General features: G+C 35.0%; 3 protein-coding genes across 3 annotated transcripts; all 3 read right to left on the bottom strand.

Moving 5' to 3' along the window:
* Positions 1-1,239: 1,239 nt before the first annotated feature.
* Positions 1,240-13,681, bottom strand: LOC117121715 (tyrosine-protein kinase JAK2-like). The gene is made up of 6 exons (XM_033266999.1): positions 13,434-13,681; positions 12,119-13,050; positions 4,634-5,467; positions 3,085-4,051; positions 1,755-1,812; positions 1,240-1,672 (listed from the first exon to the last, which is right to left on the bottom strand). The coding sequence occupies exons 2-6, from the start codon at positions 12,965-12,967 to the stop codon at positions 1,474-1,476; spliced, it is 2,907 nt and encodes a 968-aa protein (XP_033122890.1). The 5' UTR covers positions 12,968-13,050; positions 13,434-13,681; the 3' UTR covers positions 1,240-1,473.
* A 1,135-nt stretch (positions 13,682-14,816) lies between these two features.
* Positions 14,817-21,399, bottom strand: LOC117121726. The gene is made up of 4 exons (XM_033267010.1): positions 21,251-21,399; positions 19,794-20,677; positions 17,779-18,585; positions 14,817-17,571 (listed from the first exon to the last, which is right to left on the bottom strand). The coding sequence occupies exons 2-4, from the start codon at positions 20,655-20,657 to the stop codon at positions 16,588-16,590; spliced, it is 2,655 nt and encodes an 884-aa protein (XP_033122901.1). The 5' UTR covers positions 20,658-20,677; positions 21,251-21,399; the 3' UTR covers positions 14,817-16,587.
* A 2,524-nt stretch (positions 21,400-23,923) lies between these two features.
* On the bottom strand, positions 23,924-24,580 carry LOC117121714 (calcium-dependent protein kinase 16-like). The gene is made up of 2 exons (XM_033266998.1): positions 24,253-24,580; positions 23,924-24,123 (listed from the first exon to the last, which is right to left on the bottom strand). Exons 1-2 carry the CDS (start codon positions 24,578-24,580, stop codon positions 23,924-23,926), a joined length of 528 nt encoding a protein of 175 aa, XP_033122889.1.
* Between the last annotated feature and the right edge of the window lie 1,275 nt (positions 24,581-25,855).

Here is a 25,855-nt window from a genome sequence, read left to right as displayed (position 1 = left end):
AACTCAGTGTAGTGTGACGGCTAATGAGTTTACATAATGCGTGAATAAGAGACTACCGAAACAGACAGAGCTACAGACAGTCAAACAGCCATGATTACATAACCTTCTTTGCAAAGGTGAAAATAAGGCCATACAAGTTCGTAATAGGTTTTATTTAAGAGTCAATTACCAATTATCTGTTGGCGTTAAAGTTTATAAATTTTTACTTGTTTTATTGAATTTCAGTACCGTAGGTCTCGAATATTCTAAATAAAATCAATATTTACTAATTTACAGACGTTTTGCTATATAAATATAATGAAAATCTTAAAGTATGCCGGCAGAAAGTTAAGGGTGGATATGTTCAAAGACCAGGAATGGCAATATTCAAACCAGGGAACAATTAAATTACAGTAATTTAACTGTTTCCTGATTCAAACATACGTTATTTGCCGAGGAATTTTTGTCTTCAAAAATGTTAGGTTCTTATTGTCAGTTGAAAACTAATCACTGGCAATACAAATAAAAACAATAAGCCCGTATGAAGGTCAGTTGGCATAAACCAACAGCACACACAACATACCTTTATGTTGATTGTCCTTGGGCACGGGCATGCGCATTTCAAACTACGAATTGGCTTATTTATTTAGATTTAATTATGGCAGTATATCTTTTTAAAGGATTTTTTTTCTTGTCTTAAAAACCAATATCCTACACCACACCTTAAACCATACCAGAACATAACACGTATCAAGAGCATGCAATATCTTACTTCGTAATATACAGTGCAATTCTGAATAAATGCAACAATCACGTCATAGCTTAAAACTTACCAAAACTGAAACATGTCACATAAGAAAGTATAATACATACTCCAAGTATTGAAATACACGCCATCGTGTTGGGATTCAATATTTCGACATTAATTATGTCATCTATAAAAAAAAATAAGAAAAAAGAAAATTCGACTAAAATTTTGAGTCTAGGAATGCCATTTCCTTCCACCTTGAGTTGCCATAATCATAAATTGTCGTACCTCACCCCCAACCATGGTGGGCTGAGGTAGTATAGACCCTCCACCTCTGAAAATCCCTCTCTGGGCCCCTCTTTTTCAAATTCCTGGATCCGCCACTGATAGGCCTATATGCCGGGTGTTTTGTCGATCGACACTCATGATCAGTCGTGGTAAAACATTGTGCCTCAACACTGTCTCTTATACACATCTAGATGTGTATAAGAGACAGGTAATATACAGTGCAATTCTGAATAAATGCAACAATCACGTCATAGCTTAAAACTTACCAAAACTGAAACATGTCACAGTCATTGTTATCATCATTTTGCATTATCATGGGTGGGGACATCTTACCCCAGGCGTCCCCACCCACTCGAAATTTACCGGGCAAATTACGATCAAACATTTAAAGATCCACCTAGCTCGCATTTTGCCAGTTAATTACCAAGTAAAGCCCTCATTCTTACCACATGCCCTCATCAGCCCCCATGTTTATGCCTAGATACGCCTCTGCCATCATCATCATCATCATCATCATCATCATCATCATCATCATCATCATCATCATCATCACCATTATCATCACCATTCTGAAACTCAAACCATGTTATTCCTAATTTTGTGTTTTTCCTTGGTATAACATTATAAAAACAAAGATATAGATTAATAATTAAATTTATTGGGTCCGGTTACTAGTTACTATGGTTCTTTTATGATGATCTAAATATCATGTATAAGTATAAGTGTGGTGTCAACTTACGGAACAAGGTCGACAGCTGTAACTGTGATTGTAGATACACTGGTGAAACAGGATAATCCTTAAAACACACATCAATGAACATAAAAAAAAAGAAGTAACAGATCATTGCAAAGGGGCAGATGAAGCAGACTCTCAGCCTCCAGCATCCTTCAGCCATCACAGACTACATGGCCACACACAAGCATAATCCTAACTGGAAAACTGTTACTAATAGAACATCAGAATAAAAAATAAAAGCCATAAATATAAGGTTACATCCCAACATGATCCCAATAGCATAAACTGAGATCAATTTGCATACAAACTACCACATTTTGTAGGTGTCTGAACACCCCGCTTGGGAAAGTTCACAGTCAATCAGAACCACCTAATAGTCCACTTTCGTTTTTATCTAAGCTTTTGCTAAGCCTTGCTGGAAGCAGGTGGAACGTCAATCCTTTAAGTTGACACCAATCTTACTCATACTTGATATTAATATTTGGATCATCATAAAAGAACCATGTACTAACGATCTAAATTTATTTCAATAATGAATGATTATTATTATAATTAATGATTATTTTTATTATATGTGTCTATTCTGTTTTAAATTATTAATATACATTATTTTAAGTAGGGTAACTTTTTTTCACTGACTTTCCAATTGTTAAGTGCTAAAAAATATTAAGTTGCATTTGCTCATATTTTGAGGGAAATCAAGATGCAATGATAACCTAAACATAGTCATCACCAACATCATCTAATCATAACCATGGTAGTCGTCTCCCTTATCACCATCACGTCCGTTATTATTCTTACCATTATTATCATTACCATCATGATCAAGATCATCGTCAGCATCCCCATAATCATCGTCGTCATCCTTCCCCCAAGAAGGTCCTCAGCAACTACAGAACAAATGGAGAGCGCCCTTTTCACAATTTATATTGTCTAATAGTATGACCCTTATAGTAGGCCATTTGACAAATTAGTCTCCTTTTCAGCCTTACTCCGGACGGGCGGGTCGGCGGTGGTGGAATTCGTTCTGGTGCAGTGGAGGATTGGGACTGGATGCTCCATGCTGTGTCGATGTTCTGGTGGACTAAAGTAGTTTTTCCGCCGCCGCAGCTTCTGAAGCTCCATTGCTTGATGATCAGCTGGTTGAAGTGACATGTGTTTTTTTCTTTTTCTTTATCCTTGATGTATTATAATGTACTCTGTAAAGTTGTTTGTTGTGAAATTATGAATAAAAAATAAATAAAAAACACCTTACACCGAATATTATACGTTAATATACTATTCCTCCTATTACATGAATTAAATTATTCATCAATCATGCGAATAATAATACCATATGGTCTGACGTCACACACCCCCTTAGATGGGTCGTGTTTGGGTGACAACCAACAATCAATAGGGGGCTTAACATCTTCTCCGGGTATTACAACCATGTGGCCATTTCCTTTATCTGGGTTGATACGATTCTGCAGAACCATTTGGTATGTGTTACCCTCGAAGAGAAATGTTTCTGCAAATTTGTCAGCAACTATGTCTAGAGATGGAGTGGTTAGGACGCCCTTGAAACCGTTGGTAGACGATGGTGCACCACTGTTATCAATCGAGATATTGCTGTTTGTCATCTTCGAACCATGGTAGCTCACAGGCCATTCGTTAGATGTAGAGTGTGTTCGATCTCCAAATTTTCCGAGCCAGATATCATCTTCGTATTGGCCCTTAACTTTGATTCCATGTCTAAACCACCCGCATGGGCGCTGATATCGGTAACCGCCTCTGATGAATTGAGTGTCACCATCATCCAACTTGGTGAAATCGTAATTAAACCGCCGATCAAGAAGCGATTCGTCTATTTCATACACTACCTCCCTCGAGTCTTCTCCAAACGAATGGACGTGGACAACTGAGCCCTGTCTGATTCCTTCTTGGCCGATATGATTCTCATCCTCAATTCGACATGATCTGTGAAACAGCTGCAGATTATCCTCAGGAAGGTTGGCTTTCAAGGCTACACGTCGACGCAAATCGGACACAGTAGCTTCACTCGAGATACCCAATACATCTGTTGAGCCTCCAGTACTCTTTAAAAGTACATCAATTTTTCCAACTCTAGCGCCATCTCTTCTCTTGACGCTCATCAAAGAATGATTTGTGAAGTGAAATAAATCGGGAATTGTCAATTTCTTGATCAGAGGATGACCCGGCAATTTGGCGCATTCTTCTGGAAGTAAAACTCTGACTCCCAGACATGCGCTAATTCCAGCTGCTACTAGCTTAGGTGATGACAAGTTTGGTTCTTTTGGCTGTAAATGGATAATAAAATTAAATAATAACAATAATAATAATAATTATTATTATTATATTTAATACAAGTATAGTAATAATAACAGCAAGAGAAACAACGTAAATGAATAACCTTTAATATTTAACGAGCAAGACAAGCAAAGCATTAACAACAATGGCAAAGACATTAACAGCATCAAGAACAGCCAGAAAGACATCAGAATAGCAAGAATAGAAGGATCAGCAAGAATAGCAATGACAGGAAGAAGAGCAGCAGCAGGAAGAAAAGCCTCAACAAGAAGAATATTAGCAGCACCGACAGAAGCAGCAACAACTTCATGGCGATTATGCCTAAAGCTCTGTCTACACTATCAAATTGTGTGTGACAAAAAAGTGTGATATGCCCATATATAGGCATGATGACATCACACCATGACCATATATAGACATAGCATTACCATATATGGGCATGTCAAATTTTTTTTCTGTGAGTTGAACTTGCCGAATGTATTAAAGCCTCCTCCTATCCAACAATAATAATAAATCATAACAATAAAATGTGTAATTTATCGACTCAGGGATAGATAATTTGTCTTACTTACTTTAGCACCATATTGCATAAGCTGCTGGAGAACTTCACGTGCTTTTGGTCTGTCGTGGTAGTCTCTCTGCAGCATGCTAGTTATCAGCTTTCGCAAAAAGTCATCCATACCGGCGGGGGCGGTATATTGGTGAAATGGATTAGCATTCATCAGTACGCCTAGAAATTTGCTCTCGGTCTCTCTTTTCAGTTCTTCGCTTAAGGTGGCACAAAAAACCAACCCCATGCTAAAAATGTCAGCCTGTAGGTTGTAATGCCTGTTCAGCACCCCTGGAGCCATGTACGCTAGAGTCCCTTCGCCAGTGTCCATGTATATTTCCTCAACATCTACGTTACTTCCAGATCCCATCAAAAGTTTAGCCAATCCGAAATCAGCTATTTTAGCCACATATCTGCAGTCAACCAACACATTAGCTGGCTTTAAATCTCGATGTATAATTGGTATTCCATGGAGATATGCTAATCCTGCTGAAATATCTTTGATAAATTTTATTCTTTGTTTTTTACTAGGTCGATGTTGTTTCAAAAACTTATCCAAAGAACCAAACTCACAGAATTCAAGAACAATGCATCCTTTTCTAGAATCAGTCAAAAAATCAACCAATTTAACTATGTTTTCATGATCAGCTTCTCGTAATGATTTCACTTCAGATTCCTCTTTGTCGTCCATTTGTTTCAGTGTTTTGATGGCAACAACTTCTCCAGTCGTGCGATGCTCTGCTTTATGCACAGTGGCGAAATTACCTTCTCCGATTTTGTATAACAGTGTGTACGGCAATCTGCGTTGCGTATGTTGTTGAATGAAAAGTGCTTCTGTATCAGTTCTAGAATGCCTCTTAGCCATGATTCAATATTATTAAGCGGATAATCTGTAGGTCTGATATAAAATAATGCAAAGACATTTGTCTAAACATCCCTTGACAATTTCTCTATTAGTAGTATTAGGCCTAGTAGTAGTAATAATGATGATGATGTTGATAATGATAATAATAATAATAATAATAACAATAACAATAATAATAATAATAATATGAATAGTCATATAATATGATGATAATATTACCAATAATAATAATAACAATAATAATAATAATATGAATAGTCATATAATATGATGATAATAATACCAATAATAACAATAACAATAATAATAATAATAATAATAATAATAATATTAATGATAATACCAACGTAACTATAGCAATAAGCCTAACTTTTTTGTGTATCCAACTTTCATTCATAAATAAAACAATTAACAATAGCAATTGACCTAATAGTAAAATATTACTGCCTGCACTTCTCTTCGACATGATTTTCCATAATCAGGACAATAACCTGTCTTAGCTTGAAATCTGGAAATCTTAATCAATAATTATAAACAAACTAATATCTTCTGGTTTCGTATTTCTATTTGTTACAGCATATTGTGACTAACTGTAATTAGATGTTTATATCAAATCCAATGTGTTTAATTCGTCATATGCCAACAACTAACATTATTTCCGACCTCTACTCTATTGAATTGTGCTACTAATGTGGACAAAATATGCAAATTTATTTATCATGTCATCCACAATCAAGCCATATGTATAGCATGTTAAATAATGAATTATGCCTAACATATCAGTTTTTTCTTACATTGAAAGAGAGATACACCCCACCCGTCCTGCAGTAATTTGAGCTCCACCCAAAATTACTTTTAATTTTCAATTTATGTGGACTCTAATATACTTTTGTAGCTAAAACGATGGCATGAAATTCCTCAAATAGAGTTGATTAACCAACTAATTATCAGTCAAAAATACTTACTTTTATGAGCGCTTATGGGAGGTTTAAACACCAACTTCGTTTATTTTATTCAATATATAAACATGACGCATTTTGGTTTTCCCAATTGCACGAGGCGGTGCGGAAGTACACGTCACTTAAAAAAAGCACTGTATATAAGAGGACGGGGAAAATTTCTGAGTGTGCCAAATGGTCGAATCAATACATTTTAAACCCCTAATAAGGAGACACTATTTTTTTGTCGTACCATTAATTTTTGTTATTGTATCACTACAAGTACAATACAATAATAATAATAACAAATGTCATACAAATTCATATTTTGACTTTTGCTTAATAAATCTTGCATTCATGATTTTTGAAATGGATATCGGTGAAGGCCCACTGTGAATGTTACTTTGTATAACTTAATCTTTTCAACTTTTACCCTTGATCATAGGAATTATGTCTTGTGTGTATTTTCTTGTTGGATTCAAAATCCGTAGTGCAACCTCCACCATGATTTCTAAGTCATTATTCATGTTGCTGTATCTTCTATAGCACTTCAATCGAACAATATCCAAATCTCATTATTTTAATTACATTCACTTAGACGTCATAATATATTACAATTTACCATGTTTAATTATATATTATTACTCGTTCTTACGGTCACTGTTAAAATAAAATTATAAAAAAATAATATGTCATCATTGTATGACTACATTCCAAAAACCTATTAAGGGAACAATTTCACGTTGTTTGTTAGTGTCCCCTAAATAGTTCCCTAGGAACTGTATATTTGATTAAATCATTTTTATTATTCTCAACCGACTGTAATATAGTTTACCTAATATTATTACAGGTGTTAATCTTGAACCTCATCCCTGGAAGCCATAATGACATAAATCAGCCTACTACGGAAGCTAATTCTTTTGGCATGTCATATAATTTGGCCTACTGCGGAAGCTGATATTATAGGCCTGTCATAATAACTTGGCATATTACGGAAGCTAGTTCTATAGGCATGTCATATAGTTGGCCTACTGCGGAAGCTGATATTATAGGCCTGTCATAATAGGTTGGCCTACTGCGGTAGCTGATTCTAGGCCTATTGTCTTTGCCTTCACATCGGCTCATCGTACTCAGTTTTATCTACTTATATTTTATCGTCTAAATTGATATATTTTACTGCATCTACATGGTTAATTATAAACAGGAGCGTTCATATTATTTTGCATTAGCAGGCAGCAGTCTGTTCCCCAACAGTCTGTTAAAGGACCTATAAATTATGCGACAGTTTTGATTTGATTTAAAATTAGAGTATGTTATTATATATTAATTCATTCGTCCGTCCATCCATCCATCGATCAATTAATCAATCAATCAATCAGTCAATCCATCCATCTATTTCCTTGTTTATTCGTTCGTTATTCGTCCGTCCGTCCTTCAATCAATCAATCAATTCATCTATCCACCAATCCATACTACCTACCAACCATCCAATCCACCATCCAATCAACCATCTATCCATCTATTCATCCATTAATTAATTACCGTAATTAATTAATTAATTAATTCATCCATCCATTCATCCATCCATCCATCCATTCATTTATCCATCCATCCATCTATCCATCCATCCATTTATGCATTTATTCATCCATTCATTCATTCATTCATTCATTCATCCATCTATTCATACATTTATTCATCCATCCATTCATTCATTCATGCATTAATTCATTAATTCATCCATCCATTCATTCATATCTTTATTCGTTCGTTTATTCACATTTATTTGCTATTTAATCATTAATTAACTTGATGATAGGTACAACATACCTGACTTGTATTGCATTGGTTTAAATTATATGAATTATAAATGACCAAATACGGGCTGTGTCGCTTATTTCAGTGCTGGGGACTTTGTGCATCGTGTATTTAAAGAGAAATGGCGCTTAAATATTATAATTATTGTGTATTGAATAATACCATGTACATACATGCTTATCTGAATTGTGCGGAAGGAGCGGCGAACCCACACCCTCTGTCCACCACATCTAGACTCAAAAATCCCAAAAGGAAGAAGAGAGAGGGTACTCCGGTCTGTCAAACCCAGCTCCGGTTTCGGCTTTGCCTTTACCTTACCGATAGTACGAATCGAATACAGATACAATATATCTCTGTTATATGTGCCATCTTACTTATTCGAGAACGGAGCACCTTTGGTGCGGCTCATTAATAATAATAATAAATAATTTTCGAACAAGTTTACAGTTTACAGGTCGATTAGCATTGTACAAAAGCACGAACTTATCACCGTCAAGTACATTGCTGGAATATCCAAAGAGGATCGCTTCTCGGACTCTATGAAGATTCGCCATGATGGTAAGGCATGATCCTTGCTCAAAAAGTTTTATCACGTTATGCATGACGTCATCATGTTGACTCCTCGTCGACTGAAATCGAAACTGATTTCAGCGGTTGATCATGAGCAGTGAACACGTTGACGGTCCTCTCAGTCGACGTGAACGTGCTCGACGTTCACTCAATCGAAAAGTCCCTTAGAACTTACGTCCTGTCCATACTATCAAATTTCCTTTGACAAAAAACTGTTGTACGCCTATATAAAATCATGATGTGCGTATATATTGTCATCATGTGATACGCCTAGTCTGGACAGGACAATATAGATCATTGAATGTATTTATGCTAATAAGTTAGCAACAAGTTCTTTGGTTAACGAACAACTTTATTTTATTTAAAAAACGAGGTCAACAACCTCTATGTCCTTACTGCCGCACAAAAACCGTGAAAGCACCTTAAAAAAACATAAAACTTTGAATTGCTCATACGTACATTCAGCGCTCCTTCGCATCGAGATGGTAATAGGCCTATTTTCAAATGTCTCCTTTCACCAGCAATATAATTACCAATGTTATGTATTGTTTGTATTAAAAAAACAAAAAGTGAAGGAATTGAAAACTACTACTTAAGATATAAGTTTTCAATAAGTGACGAGTAAATTCTATTTCAATGATTTCAGGACGTTTTATGTAACATCCTTAATTGCTGGCAGAAATTTAAGGGCATATTTTAAAGAAAATAATTTAATTTTATAGTTAGAACTACTTGGCGATAGATTACGGTATATTATATTACATTATATAGATGTGTATAAGAGACAGCCTATAAATTATGCGACAGTTTTGATTTGATTTAAAATTAGAGTATGTTATTATATATTAATTCGTGGGTGAGTGTGTGTGTGAGCCCTCAAGCTGTATAAATGGAAAGAGACGTGCCTCTGTGGTTCAAACAGTATGACGAGAGATTGCGCGTTCGATTTCCACTTTCGTTGATGAACTACGTTTGGTACGATTTATAACATCATTTACCCGATATTTGAGCACTGTATTATTATTTATTTGATTTATACATTATTTTTCTTCCTAGTGCTAAGCAGCTAAAACTTGATTTATATTCAGTATATAAAAAATAACATAAAAACTTGATTTTAATATTATTTACTATGATTTCCTCTGAAACCTCTGTCGTCTATACAGAAAAAATACGACAGTATATACGAAATATACGACAGTATTTCTAGCCGTATTATTTCTGTATAATGCTGTCGTATTATTTCTAGCCGTTTTCCCAGATTTATCTGGCCGAACGCCCTCTTGAGGCGTAGCATTGTATAATACAATGTTCCCGACGGTTATTTGGACCTGTTCAACCATGAAGCCTTCGTGGTCTAGTGGTTATGACGCTCGCCTTGTCAGCGAGAGGTCACAGGTTCGAATCACGTCGGAAGCATTTTATTACACAATGACTTTTATAGGACTTTATTATTATTATTTTATTATTTTTATTTATTTATTTATTTAGGCACACAATACATGTGCCAAGGATTGTCAATAGCGAAAATATCACTGTCCTACTTGTAGGTGACAATCCCTTACACAAGACAAACATACACACACGATGCTTTACACAAACTAAATCTCAATATGAGATTTAGGGAGTGGAATTGTTTTGGTTCAATATTTTTATGCACAAAAGTATACATATTTATCTAATCTAATCTAATTGGTTGTGCACTTGTAAGAATGTTTGAGGTTTGTGAGCGACCCTTTGCAAACATACAATACTCTATGTTGTATATTATAATGTTTGGTATGCTTAAAAGCATACATTTAATTACTCATTGTATGTAGGTCTACAGTTTCGTCTGTGTATACAGTACCTGCATATTTTGTCAGTAATTTGGTAGATGTGTTCCTTTTTAATTACATCCTTTTTATTGTTTACTTCACTTGTTAAAATGTTTGATTTTTTTTATCGCGTTGAACGCACCACTCTTGTGTGTGCCGCCGTTTCAAGGGCGTATGTTCACAAAGTAAATAAAAATAACAGATAAATTTATATATATATATATATATATATATATATATATATATCAATCATTGGTATATAATAGAGGTTAACTCTAAACAGTCTTGCGATGCATACGGTATTACGAAGCACTTTGCAAAGCAAATCTTTAATTACGCATGTCGTTAGTTGTCTTTTTGTGTGTTTATTTTTATATTTTGTTCAGAGGGTCTTCAGGGACAGACCATTCACTGGTCTCTATGTTGATTTTCGACCATATAGTAAACGTTCGCCTTTTTGTTGCGTACAGTATTTGGTTCATTGCTATTGTTGTCAATTATGGTTAATAAATATATCTTGAATTATATTGAATTCTATAATTATATATAAATTCTGAACATCAATGAAGATGAATCTGTAGAATGCTTTAATAATATATACATTTTTAAAGAGGAGGAATCTGCGAGTGTGAAAAAAGTTTCCCCACCAGGCTTCGAACCCGTTACCACCTGCTGTCTATGCAGACGGCTAAACAACAACTGGGTTTTATATATTTCTCAATATGACAGATAGGGCCTGGATTCTTATAGGCCTACAGTAGAACCCATTGTCAAACCAATAAAATTTAACCCCAAAGGGATACTTTTTTTGTTGTATAAAACAACTAAAACAACTACAGCTGTGGTTTCAAAATAAGAAAAAAAAAAGCATTTAAATCTATATATTGACACCTTTTGAGAAATAAACCTAAAACTTAATAAACATCAAACCAAAATATTTTTTCTCAATATCTAGAATGGACATTAACTCGGCCTAGTGCATGTGTCACTGTGGTTCGTATAAATACAATCTTGTCAATTTTAACCATTAAAAATTGTGATTTCTTGTTTAATGTATTTTCATATAGGATTCTAATCTATACGGAAGAGCCTGTATTACCCTGATTTCTGAATCGTTACTCTATTCTATTCATGCTTATCTATTTTGTGCATCATACAGGAAAAAAATGGTCATACTATTGCACTTGAATTATGAAATAATATATATACAACTTTTGCTGTTTTATGTACATTTCTGTTGATTTTACATCATAAATGAATTCTTTTTGTATTGCAAATTATTGTTATAAAATAGTTATAATTTAACTGTAACTCATTCTTATGCCAAGTAAATAAAATTATAAAGAATGTATGTCATTATTGTACGAAAACATGCTAAAAAACCCCCCTATCAATGGGACAATTTCACATTAGTGTTCCCTGAATAAGGTACCCCTATTAATGAGGCACCTTTTTTGGTCCCGAAGGTGTCTCCTTAATAGGGGTTCCACTGTACTTACTCGAGCACCATATTGCATGAGCTGCAGGTGAATGGCACGTGCTTTTGGTCTGTCGTGGAAATCTCTCTGCAACATGCTTGTTATAAGCTTTCGCAAAAAGTCATCCATACCGGCGGGGGCGGTATATTGGTAAAGTGGATTAGCATTCATCAGTACGCCTAGAAATTTGCTCTCGGTCTCTCTTCTCAATTCTTCGCTTATGGTGGCGCAAAAAACCAACCCCATGCTAAAGATATCAGCCTGTAAGTTGTAATGACCTTTAAGTACTTCTGGAGCCATGTATACAAGGGTGCCAGCTGTAGTGCCCAAGTATATTTTCTCAACATCTCCTGTACTTCCAGGTCCCATCAAAACTTTAGCCAATCCGAAATCAGCTATTTTAGCAACACGTCTGCTGTCAACTAACACATTAGCTGGCTTTAAATCTCGATGTACGATCCTCATTTCGTGGAGATATGCTAATCCTGCTGAAATATCTTTGATAAATTTTATTCTTTGTTTTTTGCCAGGTTGATGTTCTTTTAAAAACTTATCCAAAGAACCAAACTCACAGAATTCAAGAACAATCAATGTTTTTTCAGAATCATTGATAAAATCAAGAAATTTAACTATGTTTTTATGATCAGCTTCCCTCAATGACGTCACCTCAGATTGTACTTTCTCGTCAAATTCTATCAATATTTTTACAGCAACAGCTTCTTTAGTCGTACGGTGCTCTGCTTTATGCACAGTGCTAAAATTACCTTTTCCGATCCTGTCCCCCAATATGTACGGCAGTGTTTTTACTTGTTGCGTAATTCCTTGAATGAGAGGTACTTCTGTTTCAGGCCTAGCACTTGACGCACCCATGGTTCACTGATTAGCCTGATTGGCACACGACCTTAGGTATAATAAATATCAAATGACGATTGTCACGTCTTCTCCATTCAGTACTAGAATAATAATAATAATAATAATAATAATAATAATAATAATAATAATAATAATAATAATACGTGACGATAATAATTTAATTACAATGGTAACTATGATGACAATGATAATGGTAACGATACTAATACTGCTAATGGTATGGTTACTGCCCCCATTAATGCCCAAATCTGTTGATTAAAAGGGAATAAAATAAATCTCTCCCAACCACCTCATTTTTTAGTCCGACAATTCGAGGTTGACAGCGACGCTGGCGAGCTGCGATACTGTTATTATACTGTTGTTGTTTGTTATATATGATGAACTTGTCTTCCTGAAATGCCTCAAATAGAGGACAGTAACCAACTAATTATCAGTTAGGCCTAATGATTAACAAAATACTTACGCGAAGACATAATGACATAATGTACTAGGCGTTTATCTACAATTTACATGCCAAATTTGCTCTATCTTTGATAAGGATACTCTAAACCTGGTATTGTTGACTAAAATACATTCTGGTTTTCCCAAATGTGGCGGAAGCATACGTCATCGAAACCATTTATGTGCGCATGTACGATCAATAACATAATACAGTAATAGGCCTAGTATATATTCTTAAAGCTCTAGGTGTTTTCAACCAAGAAAATCGTTATGGATGTCAACATTGGTTATAATAATATTCAAGGTTCCTTTACTCTTAGTGACATTATTTCACGTTCATTACAGTAAACTTAATCCAAACGGCTGATGTACAAGATATATGATTATAAGATTGTTTTTGTAAACTAAAATGAAACAATGTGTAAAAATAATTCATTTGACCAGTGATAAGTACACATTATATGTATTCGGTAGTTGATTCATAATCCGTGTGTATAGGTCTACTCTAATCAACTGATTGTTGTTGTTTATTATTATTATTATTATTATTATTATTATTATTATTATTATTATTATTATTATTATTATTATTATACTAGGCCAATATTCCAATGCTGTTAGTCTTATATCCATTATCAATATCACATTATTCCAGTAATAATTTTATATTTTTTTGCTGGAAGTGAATAATTAATTTTAAATTTAATTTTCTTTTTTTTTTTAATGAATATATATATAGATTTAATTATTAGTGTCAATGTGCAATGAAATTTTATTTTGTCTCTTGTAAATTTTATTCATTCTAACTGTAAACTGTAAATATACTATAACCTTTTAAAATTATTCTCAGAAACTTTTTTCAATTTTTATACATTTCAATTTGGAATTTATTTACAGTACTCCTTTTTTTCTTTTCATGATGTGTAATGTATATCTAAATTTAATTAGTCCCAATGCACAATGAAATTTGATCTGTCTGTTGTAAATTTTATTCTTTTATTCTATTCTTTCTAATTGTAAATTGTAAATGCTGTAACCTTTTGAACTTATTTTCAGATAATTTTTCTATTTCTATACAACTAAATGTTAAACTTAAATATTCTTTTTTCTATTTGACACATACATTTTTCATGACGTGCAATATGTTTGACTGTTCGAATTTTGTAATTTTCATGATCCTTTACGTGATGCAATAAAGAAATAATAGGCCTATTTTGCTGGGTTTTTTTAGCGGAATATTATATATATATATTTGAGGTAAATATTATATTCCGGTAATATTTAGTTTTTCCTGTAATTACAAAATTCATATTGTACATCAATACTGATTGGATTAGATTTATTCAGTGTAAATACCAAGGATAGCCCTCGAAAGTCTAGAAGAAGACTGATTTCCAGTGGGGTCCTTCTGGTGGTGATTGAGCAGTACACCGGGAGACAACACCCTACTCTTTTCTGAAGAGTGTACTGCGTTCTTTAACGTGCACATGTGCAATGCACAGGGGACCAATGGGGACGTCTCATCCGATAGGCAGTGCGCTATCGTAACCTGTATTTCAGCCCTCCAGCTGAAACACAAGGAGAGGCAGCGATGGGAATTACACCGGGGACCTAGAGATCTCCACGGTTCAGCGCACACACAGTGGCTACACCAGATTAGCCGACTGAGAAAAGCTGCTAAATTTAAAAAATGTTTATGCTTTCTTGTTGATATTTCAAGTGAAGAAAAAAGATAAACCATAGATAAAATGTACACCGTCAATAAACATACTTTGAATATAATATGATAATCAAATATTATTAATATTAGTGATAAAAATAATACTATTAGACCTATATATTTATTATTATCATTATCATTATTTATATCATCATCATCGTCGTCATATAGCCTATCTTCATTTTCATTTACCATTATTATTTAGTGAATAGAGGTACCATAATAATGCGCATCCCATTTGATCATTAACTTGGAATGCGCTATATTATAATAATAATAATAATAATAATAATAATAATAATAATAATAATAATAATATTTAGTGGCTACCACCAGATTAACAACTTAGCTATAGAACAGTGTGTTAAATTACTGCAGTTGACTTTATTCGTATTTTATTCAATAAATTCTTTTAAAATGTAGTATGTCATAAAATTTATTATTAAATTATACATGTAAATATAATGTGATGATTATTATCATTGTAAATAGGCCTATTATACATTAATGACAAACTACAGTAAACTGCCAAAACATTTAAGTTGCTAACTTATATATTGATACTACACATGCATAAGAGCTCCTAAGCGTTTTTACGTGTCCCCTTTTCATCAGAAATATAATGGTCCTTTCCGATAAGCCCTGCCTCTGGATATTGTAGTATCCCACAAAACGACCAGTGTTAAGAATACACAAAAAACAAGTGTGCGTTCATGGGACAACACGTTTGCTTGTTAGACACACACATATTCCTCGAGGAAAGCAAACGAGGTGTTCCACACGCACACTTTTGTGTATATTTAACACTGTGTCGTTTTCAGTGTTTTTCTACTGATTGGCCAGATAAGCATGATTTACACTTCGAAAAGGTCCATTACCAAATATATGTCAACCTTAATGAATGAGTTGAATTATAGAGCATAATATCAATGTATTATGGATCTAAAGTCTAATGAAATGGTTTGAACGTCTGTTAAGGATTTTCTCATTCTATACTTTTCAGTTGAAAGGTAATAACTTTGAAAATATAAATATACGTCTCGTCAACAAGGAGAACAAAGTGGGCTTGGTCGGGCGTAGCTCAAGATATTTCGAAAGTGGCCCAGGATATCCCCAAAAAAATAAGACAATTTAGGGGTTTCACATTCTTATTTAATCAATTTTAGAGTCTACTATTATGTCTATCAAATACCTATAATTTATATTTTCTCCCAGACGAATTTATCATCACAACCATCGTCATCTTTATCAATATCATGACCATCATCGTCATCATCTCGTCGTCATCGCCATCATTATCATTATCATCATCATCATTATCATCAACATCATATCCTCTTCACCTACTTTGTATTATCATACATTAACTAGTCTTAGTTATAGCAGTTTACAGACAAATGAACAGCAACCTGTAACCGATACCATACTCTATTGCTGCTTTACAGTATACCATCGTTCATTCAACGGCCATGCGAATAAGAATACCGTATGGTCTGACGTCATAAACGTTATTATATGGGTCTTGTTTTGGGGACAACCAATAATCAATAGGAGGCTCAACATCTTCTCCGGGTATTACAACCATGTGACCATTAATATCATCTGGGTTGATCCGATTCTGCAGAGCTATTTGGTATGTGTTACCTTCGAACAGAAAGGTTTTTGCAAATTTGTCAGCAACCATGTTGAGAGATGGGGTGGTGAGGACGCTTTCTACACCGTTGGCATCACTGTTTTCAATTGCGATATTGCTGTTTCTCATCTTCGAACCATGGTAGCTAACAGGCCATTCGTTAAAAGTAGAGCTGGTTCGTATCCCATCATCTCCGAGCCAGACATCATCTTCGTATTGACCTTTAACTTTGATTGCATGCCTATACCACCCACAGGGTCGCTGATATACATGTCCACCTCTAATGAATTCAGTGTCACCATCATCCTGATTTGTGAAATCGTAATTAAACCGCCGGTCAAGAAGCGATTCGTCCATTTCATACACTACCTCCCTCGCAGCTTCCCCCGCAGAATGAACGTGGACAACTGAGCCATGTCCGATTCCTTCTTGGCTGATAGGATTTTCGTTCTCAATTCGACATGATCTGTGAATCAATTGCAGGTAGTCCTCGGGAAGGTGGGCATTCAAGGATATAAGTCGACGCAAGTCGGACACTGTAGCATCGCTGGAAATTCCCAATACACCCGTAGAACCTCCTGTACTCTTAAACACTATATCGATATCCCCAACTTCGGTGCCATCTCTTCCATTGACGCTCATCACGGAAGGATTTGTGAAGTGAAATAAATCATGAATTGTTAATTTTTTTACAAATAGATGACCGGGCAGTTTGGTGCATTCTTCTGGAAGTAAAACTCTGACTCCTAGACATGCACTGATTCCAGCTGCTACGAGTTTTGTTGAAGACAAGTTTGGTTCTTTTGGCTGTAAATGGATAGTTTAATAATAATAATAATAATAATAAGCATTAAATAAATATTAAATACTGTATTAATAATAATAATAATAAAACAAAATAATAACGCTGATAATGATAACAATAATTGTAATATTGTATTAATTATAATAAAAAAAATATATTTCATTCTCAGAATATATTTCTCATACGATGGATATTTTTTTTAAATTTACCTCAGCACCATATTGCATAAGCTGCTGGTGAACATCATGTGCTTTTGGTCTGTCGTGGTAATCTCTCTGCAACATGCTTGATAAAAGCTTTTGCATGAAGTCGTCAATACCGGCGGGGGCAGTATATTGGTGAAGTGGATTAGCATTCATCAGTACGCCTAGAAATTTACCTTCGGTGTCTTTTCTTAATTCTTCGCTTAAGGTGGCACAAAAAACCAATCCCATACTAAAAATATCAGCCTGTAGGTTGTAATGCCTTTTCAACACTTCTGGAGCCATGTAAGCAATAGTGCCGGCTGCAGTGTCCATGTATATTTTCTCAACATTTTCCGTACTTCCAGGTCCTATCAAAATTTTAGCCAATCCGAAATCAGCTATCTTAGCAACACGTTTGCTATCAACTAACACATTAGCTGGCTTTAAATCTCGATGTACAATTGGGATTCCGTGGAGGTATGCTAATCCTGCTGAAACATTTTTGATAAATTTTATCCTTTGTGTTTCAGTAGGTTGATTTTGTTTCAAAAAATTTTCCAAAGAACCAAACTCACAGAATTCTAAAACAATTAATGCTTTTTCAGAATCATTGATAAAATCAACCAATTTAACTATGTTTTCATGATCAGCTTCTTGCAAAGAGTTCACTTCAGATTTCTCTTTGTCGTTCATTTTTTTCAATGTTTTGATGGCAACAACTTTTCTAGTCGTACGATGCTCTGCTCTATGTACAGTACCGAAATGACCTTCTCCGATCTTGTCTCCCAGTATGTACGGTAATGTATCTATTGATAAGTTTGGTTCTTTTGGCTGAAATAACAAATCAATAACACTATAATTGTAGAACTGTTTTGATCGTTAATAAACTAAACACATGGATGTTAGCTTACCGGGAGTTTCCGTCAATATTATCAACATAACTTCGTCAAGCTATTTGAGCTAGCATCAGTTGTTTTGGCATTGTGTAAACAACGCCCTCTGGTGCCAGCGCTATTCCTGTCACGATTGGTTCCGGGGGCCTGGCCTTTCAGATTTAAAGCTCTGTCTACAATATCAAATTTTGTGTGACAAAAAAGTGTGATATGCCCATATATAGGCATGATGACATTACACCATGACCATATATAGGCATAGCATTACTATATCGTCATGACACATTTTTTTTGTCAAAGAAAATTTGATAGTGTGGATAGAGCTTTAGGAGTTGGTCAAAGATGTGTGAAAGCTTGTGCACCCCATCGACTCTGTTCATCATCCGTTTTTGTTTCCTAATTGAGATGGTCTCCATGTTGTCCTTTTGTCTCACGTTTGTTTCGTTTTGATTACAGTATGTTTATGTCATCCCAGTTTAGATTGTGGTCATGTTCCGCCATGGTCATTAATAGCCAATTTGTGTAGAGTATCTTGCTCTAAAACCAGGACACGTTATTGTAACATCTTTCATATGTTCATCTAACTCCTTAAGCATGAAAGGCCGAGGCACACTTAGGTAATCATTACAGGAATTGAACTGGCACCAGAGGGCGTTGTTTACACAATGGGCCAAAACAACCGTCTGATGCTAGCTCATAGTTTTCACACAACCTCACCAAGTTATGTTGATAACTTCGACGAAAGCTCGCAGTGAGTTAACAACAACTGTGTTTGGTGTATTAACGATGAAAACAGTTCTACAGTAATATTAACAAATCATATGAAACTATTCGAATAATAACATTATCAATAACCAAAACAGAAATAAAAATGGCAATAATAATAATATTATATATAACAGCAATAATAATAATAATAATAATAATAATAATAATAATAATAATAATAATAATAACAGTAATATTATTATTATTATTATTATTATTAATAGCAATAATGATTACAATAAATACAGAATCAACAAATACTGCAACAGCAATAAGTCTTTTATGCATTCAATTTCTGTGAGTTTAATTTGCAAAACTGATTACTTAATAATATTAAATGTGTAATATCCTCAAGAACAATTAATGCTTCATGCTTACTTGAGAACTACCGGTATATTGCATAAGCTGCTGGTAAACATCATGTGCTTTAGGTCTGTTGTGATAATCTCTCTGCAACATGCTAGTTAAAAGCTTTTGCATAAATTCATCCATACCGGCGGGAGCGGCATATTCATAATGTGGATTAGCATTCATCAGTACTCCTAGACATTTACTCTCGGTCTCTCTTTTCAGTTCTTCGCTTATGGTGGCACAGAAAACCAACCCCATGCTAAAGATATCAGCCTGTAGGTTGTAATGACCTTCAAGAACTTCTGGAGCCATGTATGCAAAAGTGCCGGCTGTAGTGCCCATGTATATTTTATCAACATCTCCTGTACTTCCAGGTCCCATCAAAACTTTAGCTAATCCGAAATCAGCTATCTTAGCAACACGTCTGCTGTCAACTAACACATTAGCTGGCTTTAAATCTCGATGCGCGATTGGTATTCCATGTAGATATGCTAATCCTGCAGAAATATCTTTGATAAATCTCGTTCTTTGTGTTTTTTCAGGTCGACGCTGTTTTAAAAACTTATCCAAAGAACCAAACTCACAAAATTCTAGAACAATCCATCCTCTTTGAGAACCATTGATATAATCAAGAAATTTAACTATGTTTTCATGATTAGCTTTCTGCAATGATTTTACTTCAGATTCTTCATTGTAGCCAAGTATTTTTAATGTTTTGATGGCAACAACTTTTCTCGTCGTACGATGCTCTGCTTTGTGTACAGTACCAAATTGACCTTCTCCGATCTTGACTCCCAGTATGTACGGCACTAACGTATCGATTGGTCCATTGACATTTTGTGCAGGTACTTCTGTAGTACTATTACTAGGCCTACTTCTCGACCCACCCATGATTCAATTATTGAGTAAATCTGTAATTTAAAATTGAAAGATTACCTCAACATTTATAAAAATAATAACATGAATAATATAAGTGGGTATTGCTACTCCAAACATGAAAATAATAATTATTGGTGATAATACTCAATATTTTAACAAAAATGACAACAATGGCACACCTTTGCATTCCGTAGTCATGCTATTTTGTTTAATATTTAACATTGTAAAAATGTAAGCTCCTCTTGTCTTAGGAGATTACTGACCCTATTTGTTTAGTTTCAACAGGAATATTTAAATCGATTCCTCTCTCATAACATGTCCTGGCCTGTCCGACGGGAGTGCAAATTTCCCCTATCCACCCACTTCCCGCTGGTGTCACCACTGCTAACGCGGCTTCGACCTAATGCTGTGTGAAAGGGTATTAGCCCTGGAGATCTATCCCAGGGTAATGTTGGGGTAATTGGTCTGTCAGAATGGGATTGCAGGGCAATTTCACCCTTAACCACTGTCTGTCCTAGACCAAAAGATCTTAGATCAATGCTTTAAGTGAAGTCGATAAACCGTAGTCAGTCAACGAAAAACAAAATACTTACAAAGATACTTACCAATTGTTCCTTTAAAATTTAAACGCTATTTTCTACCTTTGCTTTTAATATGAGCCACATAAGCTCTGTTACTGAAATAATATTAGGGTTTTTCCATTGCGTTTCCTTATCTTAAACCCAGCTTGTGCGCGTGCGCTTTTTGTTGTTATGTATCTATTCAACGCCTGGTTTTATTGGTATGCTTGAGCTAATCAATAGACCTATTACCCTTTGTACCAGGCACTGTAAACGTATGATGACAGATAATCACTAGGCTATAGAGTGTTTTTAACCAAGAAATGTTTTATTAGACTCGCAGGGTGATGTTGACATTGTTCATAACGTAGTTATAACCACTATGCAAAAGGTCAAAGAATAAAGGTGTCCTGTCAGGTCTACTCTAAAACAACAACTTAAAAAATGCTCATTTAAAAGGTGATGTTTTCTGCTTCTAAAAAGACACATAATGAAACAATTTAGTTGGTACAGATTTGATACTAGGTTATTACAAGTCAATGTTCGTGTACTTGATATACTACACCATAGAAGAAGATTGATCTGACAACATTGAAGAACCTTCATTAGTAAAGTTATGCTATGAGCTATGGCTTTATAGGTCCATAAAGAAATTCTTGGAGTTCAGTAAGTTCAGAAAAAGGAACATACATATTAGGGCAAAAGGCATGTAAACAACACTGTGATTTCCTATAATCTAGTTTATGCTATTGTTAAAGCAAGGTACTTCAACGAAAAAGTACCATATCAGTTGTGTATTCTATCGAAATCAGGCCAATGTTTCCCACAGCATAGCGTTATATAATACCTGTCTCTTATACACATCTAGATGTGTATAAGAGACAGTTATACAGGTGTACGCGTAAATTCAAACAAAGTGGACTAATTATGCAAAAATATGAAGATTCTGGACCCACTGGACCCATTTTATGCATAAAATTACATAATTTGGACCCATGTTTAAAAATGTGGACCCATTCTTTGTGGGCCCATTAGAAAAATTGTGTGTTACTGTTTCAACTGTCCCAAGCTGGCTACGGCAGTGACTACTACATAGTACAACATGTAAAAAGAGAATACATGTAATATGCTACTGTGAAAAAATCTTAATGATTAATCAAGCTATGTGTGCGGCATGTTGAAAATATGAAATCGATTACAAGAAAGGCGAGAAATAAAGCAAAACTGGGCACATGAAACACAAACATAATATACTGGAGAAGATTGTGAACGAATATGATTTATTCCAGAAGCGTTTTTGGCATGCTGAAAAACGAAGCGATTTCAACAAAGATGAGAAAAGAAAACAAACATGTACACATAAAAACGAAAATAGACTATTGAGAGAACTGTAAGACAATATAATTTTAACCAACAAGTTAATGATTAGAGCATGTTATCAGTAGTGTCTCATCATGTAAACCAACGCGGAACGAATTCGATGGATTAACTTATTTAATGAACAGTTTGGTAATTAATCATGCGAATAAGAATGCAGTATGGCCTGACGTCATAAACCTTTTTAAGTGGGTCGTGTTTTGGAGACAACCAATAATCAGCAGAAAATGTGGTCTCTTTACCAGGGATGGTTATCAGGTGACTATTAGCTTCATTTGGATTGATCCGATTTTGTAGAGCTATTTGGTACGTGTTACCCTCAAATTCAAATGTTTCTACAAATTTATCTGCAACCAAATGGAGTGGCGTGGTTATTATTCCATTTAACCCATATGGCGTCTCAGCCTCTACTGGAATGTTATCTGACGTCATCTTAGAGCCATGGTAGCTCACAGGCCACTCCTTTAGATGCAGAATTTGTTCGTCCTCCAGGAGGGCCAAGCCAAATGTCATCGTCGTATTGACCCTTAACCTTGATTGCATGCCTAAACCACCCACAGGGTCGCTGATATGGTAGCCCACCTCTAAAGTATTGAGTGTTACCACCATCCAGCTCGGTGAAATCGTAATTAAATTTCGGATCAAGAAGTGCTTTGTCAAGTTCGTAGTACACCGTTGTGTGGATACAATTCGACGAATTTCCTCTACACTCCCTTTCTTTGACATTCTAACTTTCCCAGTAGAGCCACTGATGCTTTTGAACATCACATCAATTTCAGTTGCATCAACAGTTTCCTCACAGGCGGAATCTTTTTTTCCTCTTTGCTTAACACAACTGGGTTTGTTAAGTGGAAAAGATCATGCAATGTGATCTTACTTGTTCGCTGACCACATGGAGTGCGTTTTTCTGGTGGTGGAAGTACGACGACACCAAGACAAAGACGAGATCCGCTGCCAGTAGTTTGGTTGACTGCAAATCTACCTTTATAAACTTAATAAAAAAAATATAAAGAGAACCGTTTAATATAGTGGAACACATGGCGCGCTATATGGAAGTCTCAACCGCTACTTGTCTATTTTTAGGCTACAAAATGAGAAATGGGTTTGGAATGTATTTTGTTATTATAGGCATAGACAAGCTGGAAAATGGATCACTTATACTGTATATACATAAGCCTATCTCTTTTACCTTTTTATTATGCTGCATTAGCTGTTGGCTGATGTCGTGTGCCGTTGGTCTCAGATGATAATCTTCCTGAAGCATCCCTGTCACAAGCCTTTCCATGAACGTTCCAATCGTTGCCGGTACCTTATACTTATACCCAGGAACCATATGCATCTTCATTCCCTCTCTACTTTTTCCTTTAATTCGTCATTTAATATACCAAAAAATAAAATTCCCATACTAAAAATATCCGCCTGGGCATTGTAACGACCTGTTGGTACCTCTGGAGCCATGTATGCATAGGTTCCAGCCATCGTCTCCATGTAGAGTATCTCTATTTTTTTTTTCGTATCCTCTGACTTAAAAACCTTATTAGCTAATCCAAAATCAGCAATGTTAGCAACACATTGTCTGTCAACCAAAATGTTGGCGGGCTTCAGATCCCGATGTACGATTTTGAGGTCATGAAGATGAGCTATGCCTGTTGCTATGTCTTAGAGGAAACCCATTCTCTTCTCTTCATCAGGTTCTTTCGATTTTATGAAACTGTCTATTGGTCCAAATTTACAGTATTCCAAGACAATATAAAGTGTATTTTCATCTGTGAAGCTGTTGATGTACTTCACAACATTCTTATGAACCGCGATTTGCAGAGATTTGATCTCGATCGAAACAGAATCTAAAACATCTAGGGCCTCTTCTTTAATTCTCTTTAATGCAACTGTATCTTTTGTAGAGAGTTCCGTTGCCTTATACACATCACTAAACGAACCCGTGCCCAGAGAGCCTACAATTCTGTAACCGTGGATATCCCTGCTTCCATTAGCACCCATAATGTAGGTGTAATTAAGTTTCTACTTTAGAAAGAGAGAAGAGGAATAATATTAAGGTCAGTCTATGTTGATCAATTAACGAATAGTTATTAAGCATCAACAACACATATCAACATCAATACGATTTCTGAATTCGTATCATGATGTATAGGCTATGCCAAACCGCCTACACTAATACGATTAAGAGTCCAATCACAATGACATGAGTTACCATTTGTTTAAATAAAATAAATCAGCTACAATGCTATAATAAATAATTTGAAACAGGATGAACTTACCTTCCTCAAATAATACGAATGTTATATTTCCTATGGTATTATTGCGATGATGGACATACGAAGTTTACTGTACTCTGTATAGCTGGGGTTTTATACATACACGGAATTAAAATACATTGCTTGAGAATGTACCTATATTTATCTTTGTGTTCAACAGCCTATCATGTTTCCCAATAATTACAAAAACGATTGATATCTTTTGCACACGACCCTAACATACGTGCGGATAGGCTATGTGACAACCATAAAAATGTTATTAAGCTTATAAATGTATGGGCAGAGTTCATTTTCCAATTCACTGCACTATATTAGAGAACACAGTACCACTTGATGAAGGGTGGTCGCAACAAAATACCTTTGAAATTGTTGTTTCTATTTGTAAAAAGCCACCACTGAGTATATATCAGTGCTCGAATAGGAACATGTGATGTCATAATGGTATCAGATTCATAGCCCTTCAACAGAAAGTTCCATTTTCAGTTGTATGAAAAAAAAAACTCTCTTTGGGATTCAAACATGCAGTTTCTTGATGAAATGACGAGTGTTATATGTTAGGTTATACCTAATACATTTATTTTACTATAATACAATGTTAAATACTGTTATGTTAGTTTTACTATACTTTGTAATAGTTTAGACTGTATTAGCCATATTGTAGAGTGCATGTACAAAGTTCGTTCTAAAGTGCCCTCATAAATTTTGTTGTCCAAATCACCTGTTGGCTAATATTCCAAATAAGGTTAAGGGACTGTTGAATCTGAGTTGTGTGATGATGTCATCTACAACTTCATCCTTTAGGAGATGATGTCATTCCAAATTCATCTTAAAGTTAGCAAATTCATCTTAAAGTTATGTGGTGATGTCATAATAATCTCCCCCACATATCCTGTTCATAAATGTATAAAATGAGGTACAATCCTATCATTTAGTCAGTCCAAAAGTTCTAAAGTTATCATTAACTTTATTACACGTCTGCTGTCTGCCGTAGTTCATTAAG

Source organism: Anneissia japonica, unplaced genomic scaffold, assembly GCF_011630105.1.
Source record: "Anneissia japonica isolate Jap-2015-1 unplaced genomic scaffold, ASM1163010v1 scaffold287709_len1912824_cov184, whole genome shotgun sequence".
In the NCBI taxonomy this organism is placed as follows: Eukaryota; Metazoa; Echinodermata; class Crinoidea; order Comatulida; family Comatulidae; genus Anneissia; species Anneissia japonica.
This window is presented reverse-complemented; position numbering and strand designations above follow the sequence as displayed.